At 50.1% G+C, this 14,657-nt stretch overlaps 1 protein-coding gene across 2 annotated transcripts in view; it reads right to left on the bottom strand.

Annotated features, from left to right (window-relative positions):
* Positions 1 to 14,657, bottom strand: part of LOC138666022 (natural killer cells antigen CD94-like) — a 56,006-nt gene that overhangs the window by 7,843 nt on the left and 33,506 nt on the right. For both annotated transcript variants that reach the window (XM_069754083.1, XM_069754082.1), the window contains one exon: positions 176 to 265. In XM_069754083.1, the coding sequence (XP_069610184.1) occupies positions 176 to 265 (90 nt within the window). The remainder of the gene's footprint in view (positions 1 to 175; positions 266 to 14,657) is intronic.

Raw genomic sequence — 14,657 nt, 5'->3', positions numbered from 1 at the left:
CAGCACGGACATCAATGGTTTTGATGCAATTTGAGACAGATTTTCTGCACATTTTGCTTAATGAATCCCCCAATTAGGTTTCTCCATTGTGCAAAAAAGCCCCTTTAAATGATAAAGTAAAAATCCAAAATATTTACATTATTTTAGCTTTAGGATATAAAATATTGATACTTACGAATCCAGACAACGATGAAAGTCACCATCAATCCGATCATCACCAATATCAAACAGTTCATCAATATCAGACAAAGAGTCCGGACATGCTCTGCAGGAAACACAATGAGGAGACTGATTGTTACTTGTGGATCAATAAAGGTACCTTCACACATAATGATATCGTTAACTAAATCGGTATGTGTGACAGCGACCAATGATCAGGCCCCTGCTGGGAGATCGTTGGTCGCTGGGGAAAGTCCAGCACTTTATTTTGTCGCTGGATCTCCCGCTGACATCGCTGGATCGGCGTGTGTGACGCCGATTCAGCGATGTCGTCACTGGTAACCAGGGTAAACATCGGGTTACTAAGTGCAGGGCCGCGCTTAGTAACCCGATGTTTACCCTGGTTACCGTTGTAAATGTAAAAAAACAAACACTACATACTTACATTCCCGGTGTCTGTTCATGTCCCCCGGCGTCAGCTTCCCGCACTGACTGGTGAGCACCGGCCAGCTGCAAAGCAGAGCACAGCGGTGACGTCACCGCTGTGCTTTCCGGCCGGCGCTCACAGTCAGTGCAGAGAAGCAGAACGCCGAGGGACAGACACCGGAATGTAAGTATGTAGTGTTTTTTTTTTTTTACATTTACACTGGTAACCAGGGTAAACATCGGGTTACTAAGCACGGCCCTGCGCTTAGTAACCCGATGTTTACCCTGGTTACCAGTAAAGACATCGCTGAATCGGCGTGTGTGACTGTCTGTGGGAGATCCAGCGACGAAATAAAGTTCTGGACTTTCTGCTCCGACCAACGATGGCACAGCAGGATCCTGATCGCTGCTGCGTGTCATACACAACGATATCACTAGCCAGGACGCTGCAACGTCACGGATCGCTAGCGATATCGTTCAGTGTGACGGTACCTTATGATGGTCGCAGTGGCGTAGGAAGGGGGGTGCGGGGGGGGCGGTCCGCCCCGGGCGGCACAATGCTGGGGGCGGCCGGCGCTGCAGAAGAAGATTAAAAAAAAAAAAAAAAAAAAAAGACGCCCCTTTAAATGTTCGGGCGGCGCCGTCCGCCGCCACGACCAGGGCCATCTCCCCCCACCCCCGGGTCCCGCCCCCGCCCCCGCCCCCCGCTCTATACTCACCTCTCCTGGTTCCTGCGGCGCCGGCAGCTGCAGCCTCCTCTGACTCTGCGACGTCTCAGAGCAGAGGGCGCGATGACGTCACTACTGTGCGCGCCGCTCTGCCTCTCTGTCCTGAGCGTCGCAGAGCCGGAGAGACGCTGACTGCACCGGACCTGCGCTGGGAACGGGAGAGGTGAGGATTTTACTTTTTTTTTTTTCTTTATTTCTGACTGTCTGGGGCTGGGGCAATGCTGGACACACTGGGGCAATACTGGAGACCATGGGGCAGATTGCTGGACACACTGGGGCAATGCTGGAGACCATGGGGCAGAATGCTGGACACACTGGGGCAATACAGGAGACCATGGGGCAGATTGCTGGACACACTGAGGCAATACAGGAGACTATGGGGCAGATTGCTGGACACACTGGGGCAATACAGGAGACCATGGGGCAGATTGCTGGACACACTGGGGCAATACAGGAGACCATGGGGCAGATTGCTGGACACACTGGGGCAATACAGGAGACTATGGGGCAGATTGCTGGACACACTGGGGCAATACTGGAGACCATGGGGCAGAATGCTGGACACACTGGGGCAATACTGGAGACCATGGGGCAGAATGCTGGACACACTGGGGCAATACTGGAGACCATGGGGCAGATTGCTGGACACACCGGGGCAATACTGGAGACCATGGGGCAGAATGCTGGACACACTGGGGCAATACAGGAGACCATGGGGCAGATTGCTGGACACACTGGGGCAATACTGGAGACCATGGGGCAGAATGCTGGACACACTGGGGCAATACTGGAGACCATGGGGCAGAATGCTGGACACACTGGAGCAATACTGGAGACCATGGGGCAGAATGCTGGACACACTGGGGCAATACTGGAGACCATGGGGCAGATTGCTGGACACACCGGGGCAATACTGGAGACCATGGGGCAGAATGCTGGACACACTGGGGCAATACTGGAGACCATAGGGCAGAATGCTGGACACACTGGGGCAATACTGGAGACCATGGGGCAGAATGCTGGACACACTGGGGCAATACTGGAGACCATGGGGCAGAATGCTGGACACACTGGGGCAGTACAGGAGACTATGGGGCAGAATGCTGGACACTCTGAATACTGGAGACCATGGGGCAGATCTCAGGACACATTGAGGCAATGCTGGAGACCCTGGGGCAGACTTCTGGACATACTGGGGCAATACTGGAGACCATGGGGCAGATTGCTGGACACACCGGGGCAATACTGGAGACCATGGGGCAGAATGCTGGACACACTGGGGCAATACAGGAGACCATGGGGCAGATTGCTGGACACACTGGGGCAATACTGGAGACCATGGGGCAGAATGCTGGACACACTGGGGCAGTACAGGAGACTATGGGGCAGAATGCTGGACACACTGGGGCAATACTGGAGACCCTGGGGCAGATTGCTGGACACACTGGGGCAATACTGGAGACCCTGGGGCAGATTTCTGGACACATTGAGGCAATGCTGGAGACCCTGGGGCAGACTTCTGGACACACTGGGGCAATGCTGGACACTGGGGCAGATTGCTGGACACACTGGGGGTAATATACTGGACACACTGGGGCAATGCTGGACACTGGGGCAGACTGCTGGACACACTGGGGAAAGGCTGGACACTGGGGCAGATTGCTGGACACACTGAGGGCAGATTGCTGGACACACTGGGGGTAATATGCTGGACATACTGGGGCAGATTGCTGGACACACTGGGGGTAATATGCTGGACACACTGGGGCAGATTGCTGGACAACATGGGGGTAATATGCTGGACACACTGGGGCAGATTGCTGGACAACATGGGGGTAATATGCTGGACACACTGGGGGCAGGACTTGAGGCATGGGCAGAATGTAGATACGGGGCATGATTGGAGACACGGGGCAGGATTGGATCATGGGGCAGGACGGATACGATGGAGGCTGGTGGGGCAGGATGGGGAGATCATATGGGGTAGAATGGCTACTCATGAGGGCAGGATACGACAACATATGGCTGGAGCCAGGAATGAGATAAACGGGGCCAGGGTGGGGAATATTATTACCATAGGGGATAATTAAGGGATATTGTTACTGCAGTGATGTATTTATTTTATTTTTTGAGTATACTGTTTTAAATGGGGGGGCGGTCCTGTTACTGTGCAGAGTGACACTATATCACCTTTTTTTCTTCATGTGGTGTAATGTAGAAGTTGTGAAAAATTAAGTAATGTGTTCTGCAAGCGGAGCTCGAGATAACTGTGTTATTTCCTGCAGAAACGAGTCCTGGCTGGAAGGAATGATGGCGGTCTGTGCTGGATAAAAGATGAAGGACTTCACCTAGAGACGTCACTGGTGAGTCAGTGTTACCTATACACTGACACTATACACTGTATACTATATAGAGGTCCTGTGTATAATGTCACCAGTGATCTCTGTATTACCTCTACACAGACACTGCATACTAAGTACAGATCTCCTGTGAATACTGGCACTTATGGTGATAGTATTGTGGTTTTTTTTTTTATTACTGATCAGTATTGTAGTATTCAGTCACTATGTGGTGGTAATATGTGGTCTGGAAATGGTGCGGTGGTATTTGTCCCTTGTATGTAGTATTATTCGGTCACTATGTGGCCTGGTCATGGTGTGGTGGTATTAAGTCACAGGTGTGGCATGTGGGGGTGACACCATTAGGCCCAGTTTCAGTTCTACAAAACAGGAAAACCATTTTTGGTAACCTTTGTGTGTATTGAGCTGGGGGGGGGGGGGGGGGGGGCGCCAAACTCGGGAACAGCCCCGGGCGGCAAAAGCTCTAGCTACGCCTCTGGATGGTCGATCTTCCTACTTTGGACACATTAGGTGATAATGACGGTTGCTCATGACACTGCAGGAAAATAAATGCTTCTCCTACAACTATAAGTGGAAGATTTGAAAATGTCTCATCTGGGAGAAATGCTGATCTGGGAGATATTGTACAATGTTTTTTTAAATTCTCTAGATCAGGGGTTTGGAACCTTTTTTCAGCCAGGGGCCATTTGGAAATTTCTACCATCATCCGGGGGCCAGATAAAAATGATCACCTTGAAAATTACCCTGGTATATTTAGTCAAACAACTAATTACGGTAACTCACCCTTAATGTGACAGCTGGAGCTGCTTCTCTTTGGTGCAGCTGTGATGTTAGGTGATACTGATCATGTTGCTTCTCACAGCAGCTTTTCCAGGGGTGGCACGAAGATCACACGGGGCACAAATATCAAAGGAGGGCACATAGCTGGGGACACAGATCACGGAGGGGCACATAGCTGGGGGACACAGATCACGGAGGGGCACATAGCTGGGGGACACAGATCATGGAGTGGCACATAGCTGGGGGACACATAGCTGGATGGGACAGATCACAGAGGGCACAGCTCACAGGGGGCACAAATATCACAGGGGGGTACATAGCAGGGGACACAGGTCACAGGGCGTCATATAGCTGGAGGGCACAGAAATCACAGGGGGCATATAGCTGCAGGGGCAGAGCGATCAGAGGGGGAACAGAAATCACAGGGGGCACATAGCTGGGGGGCACAGGGATCACAGGAGGGGCACAGAGATGACATGGGGCACATAGCTGGGAGGCACAGATCACAGGGGGTTTATAGTTGGGGGAGCAAAGAGATCATATTGGGGCACATAGCAGGGGGACACAGATCACAGTGGGCACACAGATTAGCTGAGGGACACAGATCACCTGCCGTGCTGCCAGCACAGAAATCGCTCTGGACTCTCTGGCTGCAGCAGCTCCTCTTCCGGGACAGTAGGAAGGGAGAGCATTTGGCCCCACCCAACCCGCTGCTAACCCTGCCCACCCCAAATGACACCGTTCATGTGAAGGGCAGGCAGCGTTCTGTGATGAACGCTGCGTGCCGGGCACTTGGAGTTAAAGGGCCGGCAGGATGCCACATGTGACCCGCGTGCCGGAAGTTCCCCACCCCTGTTCTAGATGATATTTTTGTCTTCCCTTCCAGCATCTAGTGGTCATTTTTGGTTCTACAACCATATTACTTCTCGTGCCTATTCTCTGAACTGCAGCATAAGTATTGGACCCCCAAAGTACTAAGTGATGGGGACATATGACTGTAGGAAGGGAGATTATTATCTATATTTATGGCGATCAATTTAGTCTGGGTGGTTGCCCTTTTAGAAACAGTAGTCTCTGTGCTTGGTTTTTATAGTAGGGACGGTACGGTTTATGAAGTAATGTAGCTTACTGTCTCTTTCTCGCACTAATTATCAAGCAGTTAAATGACTCTTAATGCCTTTTTGTCTCAACTTCACGGCCATCACTATAAGTACTAGGTCTGTCCTGGTTGTAGTCTCTATAAACACCCTTGATTGTTACACTGGCCCTAGTGGGGGTCACGGATATTACCTACTAGGCCGTAAGTGCTCAATATGCGAGTCACTGGGTGTTCAGTGTGCTCGCCGCACTGGCCATCTCGATTCCCTGGAAGCATGACCCCAACCCACATCCTGTATCCAGGGGCATACATTGAAATCATGGGGCCCCATAGCAGAAGTTCTGATCCCCCCACCAAAACTAAAATGTAATAATTGTCGGGTTCACAGAAGAGCAGATCTCACAACTTTCCATCCTTTACATAGTAATTTTCCTCCTGCTGAAGTCTTAGATTCCACTTTCAATGCCCCCATAAAGTATGATGCCAACAAAAGTGCCCCCCAAACACAATATGACACCCCCATGTGAATTCCTCCACCGTAACCTCCACACGCACAGTATGATGACCCTGCTGTACTCCACCCCGCAACTCCCAAGGCAAAGTATGGTGACCCCAACACAGTATGATCTGCAACTGTGACCCCCCCCTATACAGCCCTCCATGCAGTATAATGTGCCTACATATACAGTGCCGGCAAAAAAAATCTTTACAAGACTGCCAAATAGCAAAACCGGCTGAGCTGCACATAGCAACCAATCAGAGGGCGGCTTTCGCTTTACCAGAGAAGTGAAAACTGAGCGTTGATTGGTTGATATTTGCAACAAAGCCAGCTTTAATATTAGACAGTTTTTTATTATCTCCCCCATTGTGTACACTTTTAAAAAGTGAAATTATGATGTGGATTTTATATGTAAAGTTTTTTTTGCTGCGCAAATGTAAAGATTTTTTTTGCCGGCACTGTAGTATAATGGCCTCCACACCTTTCTACACTGTGTAATGGCCTGCACTAGGCCTCCAAACAGTATAACGGCTCCCACACAGCCCTCCACACAGTAGTATAATGGGCCTACATATAGTATAATGGCCCCCACACAGCATGATGGACCCCATACAAGCCTTCACACTGTATAATAGCTTGCATACAATATAATGTCCCCCCATATAGCCCTCCAAATATTATAATGTCCCTATATAAATTTCTTTATACCGGTAATTATTCACATAAGTCCAACACAGGGTATAGTCAACCTCACAAAATATATATTTATACACAAATTTCCAGAATCTGTTGCTGGAGAAAAATAGAGGTGTAAACATGAAATAAAATCCAAATATTATATTTGTGATTACATTAAAAAAGGCGGGTGGGGGGGAGGTCTACATGTAAAATTCACACATAGGAATTACAGTGAGGTAGAGGGTAACAATGTCTATTAAAACCAGGGACATAGCAGCACTGAGATGAGTAACTATCAGAGAATTCAAGTGAACAATATGTCTGAATATGTCTATCAATAGCCTGTGCTAAATCAAGTCTGAAGGTAAAGAGCAATGTGCTGTGCTGTAAGCAAAGTTATAAGTAGTGTTGAGCATTCCGATACTGCAAATATCGGGTATCGGCCGATATTCGCGGTATCGGAATTCCGATACTGACTTCCGATACTTTTGCAATATCGGATACCGGAATCGGAACTTCCCATAATTCAATGAGGCAGTTTGATTTAATTCAGCCAATGAGGAATCATTAGAAGTGTGGGCACATCCTGTTATGCATGTTAGGCATGTAACTACTGGCATGGCTGTGATTGGCTGCTGAAATGATGTCATGATGCACTATAAAAGCCGCCGCCGCCATTTTGGGTTCACTCTGCTGTGAATTCAGTTAGGGACAGGACGCTGCTGTTCTGACTGAGGGATAGTTTAAGATAGCAATTTGCTTCATTGTGCTTTACCCAGGCTACTGTAGCAACCGCTGTGTGAGAACCTTGTTTTTGCCTTGCAGCGCTGTTCACGGCTGTCTGCGAGGTCTCTGTGTGTGAGTTCAGCTCACGCTGTAGTCTGTTCTGCAGCCACAGCTGGTTGTAGTCAACTCAGCGTGCGTCACTGCCTCATACTGTTCAATCCATTGTCCTTTTTTCAATTACTGCTGCCTGCTGCACATTTTTCCTGATTGCTCCTATTAGTGGGTTTCCATCCGTATCCTGCTAGATTGCGGAAAAACACTATATAGGATTACATAGAGGAGCCTTTCTGCAGCATTGTGCCCTGCAGCCCCATCCAGATTAGTATTAGCCTATTTTGGAGCCTCATCTACTGCATTGTAGGTTACCTTCCTACATTGTAATCACTACAAAAAGTTTGTGATACTATCGGTTTTACATCTTTGGGCACATCCAGTGTCTTTTTGTGAAAAAAGCAAAAAGTTAAGTTCACCAAACACTCCACTTTACAGTTGTGTAGGCCACATTAGCTCATATTAAAGTCTCGTCCATACTTTATAAAATTAGTGTTTTTTATACCTGTTAGCAGCTGTTCAGGAATAAGCACACTAAGCCCATAGTACTTTTCTGCCTATCTTTATCAGTCTGCCAAGATGAAGAAGGCAGGGAGTAAGGCATGTGGTCGCGGGTGTGGAGTTTCTGCAGGGAGAGGATGTGGGGATCCTGTGCCTGCTGCAGGCACCGGTGACTCAGCATCCCCCAGTTTTAGCAGGGAACAGTCCTTCATGCGCAGCTGTGTAGGAGCTCGCCGTACCCCACTGCTGCGGGACGAACAAATTGAAGCAGTTGTCGGATGGATGGCAGCTAACGCATCGACTTCAATTAGTGCCACATCCTCTCTGGCACAGAGCACTGGAGAGCACCCATCTGTCTCCTCACCACCTGCCAAATTGCCCAGGCAGTCAGAGAGCCCAGGACAGGAGTCATCTCTACTTCTGTTCTCTGAATCTCTTGGCTTGGAAAGAGGGGGCCAGCCAAGCAGCATTCGAGAAACTGAAGAAGAGGCAGTATGCAGTGATGCACAACTGCTTTGCCTCTCTGAATCTGAAGAGGCGGGTGGGCCAGTGCCTACGGTCAGCACACCTCAGTACGCATCTGATGATGAGACTCAGGTGCCACTTTCTGGTGCATACTGTGCTGCCAAAACTACCCAGGAGAAGCAGGTGTTGGAAGAGGGTAGTGTAGATGATGAGGTCCTTGACCCATCATGGCGTGAGGTACAGGAAGGTGGTGGGAGCAGCTCTGAGGAAGAGATTCCCCAAATGGCCCAAAAAGGAGGGAGAGGGAGGGGGAAGACTGCGTTGCCTGTAGCCTCCACTTCGGCACCCATTAGGAGTATGTCTCTTCCAAAATCCAAACCGGGCGCTCCCAAAACTTCCAGTGCCTGGTCCTTTTTTGACACAGTTGCAGATGACATTTGCTTTGTCAAATGCAAACTGTGTCATCAGAAAGTCAAAAGAGGGAAAAGTGTCAGCAACCTCAATACCACAAATATGTGGAAACATGTGCGGACCAAGCACGTGGTGGAGTTACAAAAACACACTGAAGACCTAGGGCAACCTACAACGGCACCTACCACCTCTTCAGCTCGTGTTGTAGCCTCTTCCTCCAGCTCACACACAGCTGGTTCGGCTTCCTCACAGGATCGCCATGGAAAAACCTCTGACACTGTTGGACAGAGACACAGTGTAATTCCACCCACAGCACCACGTTCCCTGTCATCCTCACACTCCCAGGCCAGTCTACAGCCATCGGTAGCACAGGCATGGAAGAAAATGCGCTCGGCAAACCACCCCCGAGCACAGGCTCTGAATGCTGGCATTGCAAAATTACTGTCCCTTGAAATGCTCTCATTCAGGCTAGTGGAGACTGACACCTTCCGTAACTTCATGGCATTGGCAGTCCCACAGTACAAGGTGCCCAGCCTCTTTTATTTCAGCAGGCAAGCCGTCCCTGCCCTGCAAAAGCACGTGGAGGGGAAAATTAAACATGCGCTACTAAACGCCGTTAGTAGCAAGGTCCACCTCACCACCGATGCGTGGACCAGTCACCATGGACAGGGACGATACCTTTCCCTCACTGCCCATTGGGTAAATGTTGTGGAGCCAGGTACAGATCTTGAGAGTGGCGCTGTACATGTTCTGCCAACTCCAAGGATTGCAGGAATCCAGTCTGTATACATTGACTCCTCCTCATACTCCAGTTCCTAGAGTGCACTCACTTGCGGCGTTCCAGCATGGCAAGATCGCGCATTGCAGCACTGCAGCGCCGATTCCGCCTTCCGGAGCATTGCATCATATGTGACCTACACACCAAGTGGAATTCCACGTTACATATGTTGGAGCGGTTGTGTGAGCAGCAGCCAGCAGTAATGGAGTACCAGCTGCATCAGGCGCAAGCAAGTTGCACTGCGCGCCGTTCACACTTCACCACCACTGAGCGGGCCTCTATGAAGGACATTTGCCACATTTTGCGTGCCTTCGATGATTCCACGCGGATGGCGAGTGCAGATGATGCACTAGTCAGCATAACTATCCCCCTTATCTGCCTGCTTGAAAAAACACTGCAAGCACTAAGGGAGGAGGTTGTGGAAGAAGTGGAGGATGAGGAGTCACAAATGCCATCTGCTTCTGGACAGTCTACGCAATGTGGTTCCTCACAAACGCCTAGGCAGGGGACACTTTGTGAGGAGGATGAGGAGGAGTCAATGGAGGAAGACATCTGTCCAGTGGAGGGAGTTACACAATGCTCTAGTAGTCAGTATGTAGAGCGAGGGTGGGGTGATGAAGAGCGGGCAGAGATCACTCCTCAAGCAGGGGACAGCGTTTTTTGGCCAGTTGGCAGTCTGCAGCACATGGTTGATTTCATGCTGCAGTGCCTGAGAAACGACCGCTGCATCGCCCACATTCTCAACACGGCTGATTATTGGGTGTACACCCTCCTAGATCCTCGCTACCGGGACAACTTACAAAGCCTCATAACACCGTTGAATCGGGAGCGTAAAATGCGGGAGTACTAAGACATACTGGTGCAGTCCATCATGTTCTCCCTTCCAACCGAGAGCTGTGCAGCTCAGTGCGTCGAGGCAGTGGAGGAAGCTCTGCACAAATAGGGAGCAGAAGCAGTGCCTCAGCACAAGGCGAGACCAGTTGGCCCAAATGCGGAAAAGTTTTGTGTGCCCACCACAAATGTCTACACCATCACAGATGGCTCCAGTCAGCAGGAGGCAACGTTTCCGTCAGATGGTGACAGACTACATGTCTTGCCCTCTCCGCGTACTCCCAGATGGCTCTTCCCCCTTCAAGTTTTGGGTCTCTAAACTGGATACATGGCCAGAGCTTAGCCAGTATGCATTGGAGCTGCTGGCTTGCCCTGCTGCTAGTGTATTATCGGAACGCGTCTTTAGTGCCGCAGGTGGTGTACTAACAGAAAGTCGCATGCGACTATCTTCCGATAATGTTGACCGGCTTACTTTTCTGAAAATGAACAAGGCCTGGATCTCCCAGGAATTTGCCACTCCTCTTCCAGATTAAATAATTGGTTGGCAACAGTATCCAGGTTTCCTGTTGTGTTCATGTTTCTACCACCTGAACTGTAATCCCTGGGCTCCAACACCGCCAGTTACTGCTCAGAAGTGCCGTCTGCACAGTCAACAGTTGCTCCTCTGTTATTGGGGTTCAGTAACGCCAGCTGATCCCCTGCTGTGTATCCAGCAATTTCTCCTGCTCCCTCCACACTCACACTACTACAGATATTAAAGGGAACCTGTCCCCCCTAGGCCACCTTGTGCAGCACTAATGCTGCATTTGAACAAGGTGGTCTTTTAGTTATGATCCTTTTACACGCTGAACTAAAGACTTATAAAATGTGCCCCCTCATACCGTGAAAATCCTGGAGGCGGGACTTTCCTTCCTAATCAGACGTGGCACAGCCGTCATTCATACCCCCTTGGCGCCGGGTGCCGCATCCTCAGTGTTGTTTTAATCTGTCCCAAAGCCTGCACTGTTATGTTATCCCTTGGCCATGCGCAGATAGCGCTGCCCGTCTTCTGACATAATTTGATGTCAGGCTGACTGCGCCTGTGCAGCCGCGCTGCCCGAGATCCCGCCCCGCAGTGTCTTCTGATTTATTCATACTGCGGGGCTGGGATTCATGGGCCTGCGCAGTGCATATCTTCGTCTCTCACTCATCTCCCTCTGCCTTCTTCAGACTGTGCGGCATCAGCTGATCCCTAAGTTCATGCCACGGCGATTAGGGATCAGCTGATGCCGCACAGTCTGAAGAAGGCGGAGGGAGAAGAGTGAAAGGCGAAGATATGCACAGCGGATGCCCATGAATCCCAGCCCCGCAGTGTGAATAAATCAGAAGACACTGCGGCGCGGGATCTCAGGCAGCGCGGCCGCACAGGCGCAGTCAGCCTGACATCAAATGACACTAACTGCGCATGCCCAAGGGATAACATAACAGCGCAGGCTCCGGGACAGATTCAAACAACGCCCAGGAGGCGCCGCCCGATGCCAAGGGGGTACGAATGATGCTTGTGCTGCGTCTCATTGAGAAGGAAAGTCCCACCTCTGGGACGGTTTCACAGTATGAGGGGGCACATTTTATAAGTGTTTACTTCAGCGTGTGCAAGGAGCATAACTAAAAGAGCCACCTTTTCCTTGTGCAGCATTAATGCTGCACAAGGTGGCTCTTTCAGTTACAAACGCCCTGGGGGGGAGGTGACAGGTTCCCTTTCAACTTGCTCCAATTAGGCCTTAGCCTACACTCTGTTTATCCTGTAATCCCTGGGCTCCAACACTGCCAGTTGCTGCTCAGAAGTGTCTTTGGCACGGGTACTCCCTCCTGCCCAGCCTGGTTCCAGCACGCCAGCTGTTTCCGGGTAGTGTCAAGGTCACTTTGCCTCCAATACGTTGTCCTGTCAGCTTGCGGTCGGTTAGTCAACTCTATGCTGCCTGCAGTTAAGGTGCTTCCTATGTGGGCTGCGGGAACTGGCAATCAAGGCTGGTTCCGTAGTGCCAATAGGACAAGCTCCCCCTGTAGGACTGTGGGTTTTCGGTAACTCCAGCCGGCTCGCGGCCTAGCAATTTTTTTTTCACGTGGACTTTCTGCTGCCTATCTGAGTTCCAGCACCATTAGCTGGTTCTTTGGAAGTCAATCTTGAATAGGTCCCCCTGGGTTCCAGTACCGTCAGCTGGTTCCAGGCAGAGCCTTTGGCTTAGGTACCTCCTTCTCAGTATCAGAGTTCCACCAACGTCTGGTGGTCCTTGGTAGTGCTTTCTGGCACGGGTACCTCCTGCTTAGTAACCGGGTTCCAGTACCATCAGCTGGTCCTCGGTAGTTCCATTGGCTCTTGTACCTTAGGCTATCCATCCGGGTTCCAGTACCGTCAGCTGGTTCTCGGCAGTTCCTCAGCCTTCTTGTACCTTCTGCTACATTTCCAAGGTCAAGCTTTTTGAAACGGTTTTTGGTAATCACTCTGGATCTCCCTGACGACGACCCTAAAGATGACGACCCAGGAGACCACCCCGAAGAAGACCAAGAAGCAGAAGACCAAGAAGCAGAAGACCAAAAAGCAGAAGACCAAGAAGCAGAAGACCAAGAAGCAGAAGACCAAAAAGCAGAAGACCAAGAAGCAGAAGACCAAGAAGCAGAAGACCAAGAAGCAGAAGAACATTAAGCATAAGAGTAAAAATCAGAGCAAAAGATATTATCTAAATTATAAGCAGAAGAAGACTAAGCAGTGTATGGGGGTGAGTCCGTTCCTCCTCGTGGTGCCCCTGGAAAAAACCTGCTGCTGCAGGCCAAACTGAACGCGGACAAATCCTGTTGTAAATCTTTTGTGACAGGCAGAACGGAAGGTGCAATCTTCAAACTTTTATAGATAACAACTACAGGAAGGCTTCTCTCTAATAAGAATATGATGAAGAAGAAGAATATGAAGAAGATGAAGAAGAAGAATATGGAGAAGAATAATAGTTGAATAAGAAGAATATGAAGAATGTAAAAAAAAGAATAATAGGAAGAAGGTGAAGAAGATGATGAATATGGTGAAGAAGAAGTTGATGAAAAAGATGCTGCTGCTGAGGATGATGAAGAAGATAGTGTGGGAGAAGTAAAAAAGAAGAAGGTGAAGAGCATGGAAGTAGTGAAACATATGACAGACACAGGGCCACGCGTTTCGGTACCGGGCCTCTCTGGTTCGGTTCTGAGGCTGTCACGGTGGCTAGACCCGGTCCGCGACCCTGCTAAGGGGCGTCCAATGAAAGTAGTGAAGCAGTCTGTCAGGGGTTCGTGACGCCAAATGTGGTGTTCGGTCAGGGTGACCGACGCTGCTATGGGGTCCACTGGGGTGATGGAATGGCAGCTGGATGGTATACCTTCCCACAGGTGAAGTATGTCCCCAGGGCTTCCCAGTAAGGTGGATGGTGATGGTGTGAGGTACAGTCAATAATGAGGACACAAGGTTGCAGTCTCTTTACCTCTTTACTGAAGGCTTCAGGATCCTCAATCCAGAGTATGTTTAACAGGGCTCTCAGAGACCGGCCGGTCCGATGGGCACATCCAGAGTTTCCCTCGCAGATGGAAATCGTTGCCTACCAATAGCGCCTGTGTGTTGTAGTCCTATCCTGCTGAGCATTCAGAATAGACCTCACAACTGCTGTTCTCGTTCGTTCGTTCTCTACAGCTCTCTCCCTCGTTCTTTGGTTCCAGATGTTACTAGTTTCTAACGTCCCCCAGGTATGTTATGGCTTGGACGCCACCCATATGACGGGAAGGCTTGGAGGTTTTCCGGGACCCTAGAGACGCCCCTCTCCCAATGTTGCCCCCTATGTCTTCGTAGGTGTAGTAAGGTAGACAGCCAACCTATGACTAACTGTCCAACGGAGTTTGAAGTAAGGCCTGAAGTCAGTTACTCCTACGGGGTTCCGGCCACCGACTACGCGCCTCAGTAAGATGTTGCCTCTCTCTCGGCACGACTCTTACTGGCTCTCCTTTGTGCTTGATCTCGTTTACACGTGTCCACAATATCCTTCCCTTCATGTCTCTTTCTTAGGATACCGCCGCAAGGTGTGCAGGCGCGATTCCGTAACGTTCTGTT

The sequence above is a fragment of the Ranitomeya imitator genome, chromosome 2 (assembly GCF_032444005.1).
Source record: "Ranitomeya imitator isolate aRanImi1 chromosome 2, aRanImi1.pri, whole genome shotgun sequence".
Classification (NCBI taxonomy): Eukaryota; Metazoa; Chordata; class Amphibia; order Anura; family Dendrobatidae; genus Ranitomeya; species Ranitomeya imitator.
Note: the sequence above shows the minus strand (reverse complement) of the source record. Positions and strands in the feature narration are given on the sequence as shown.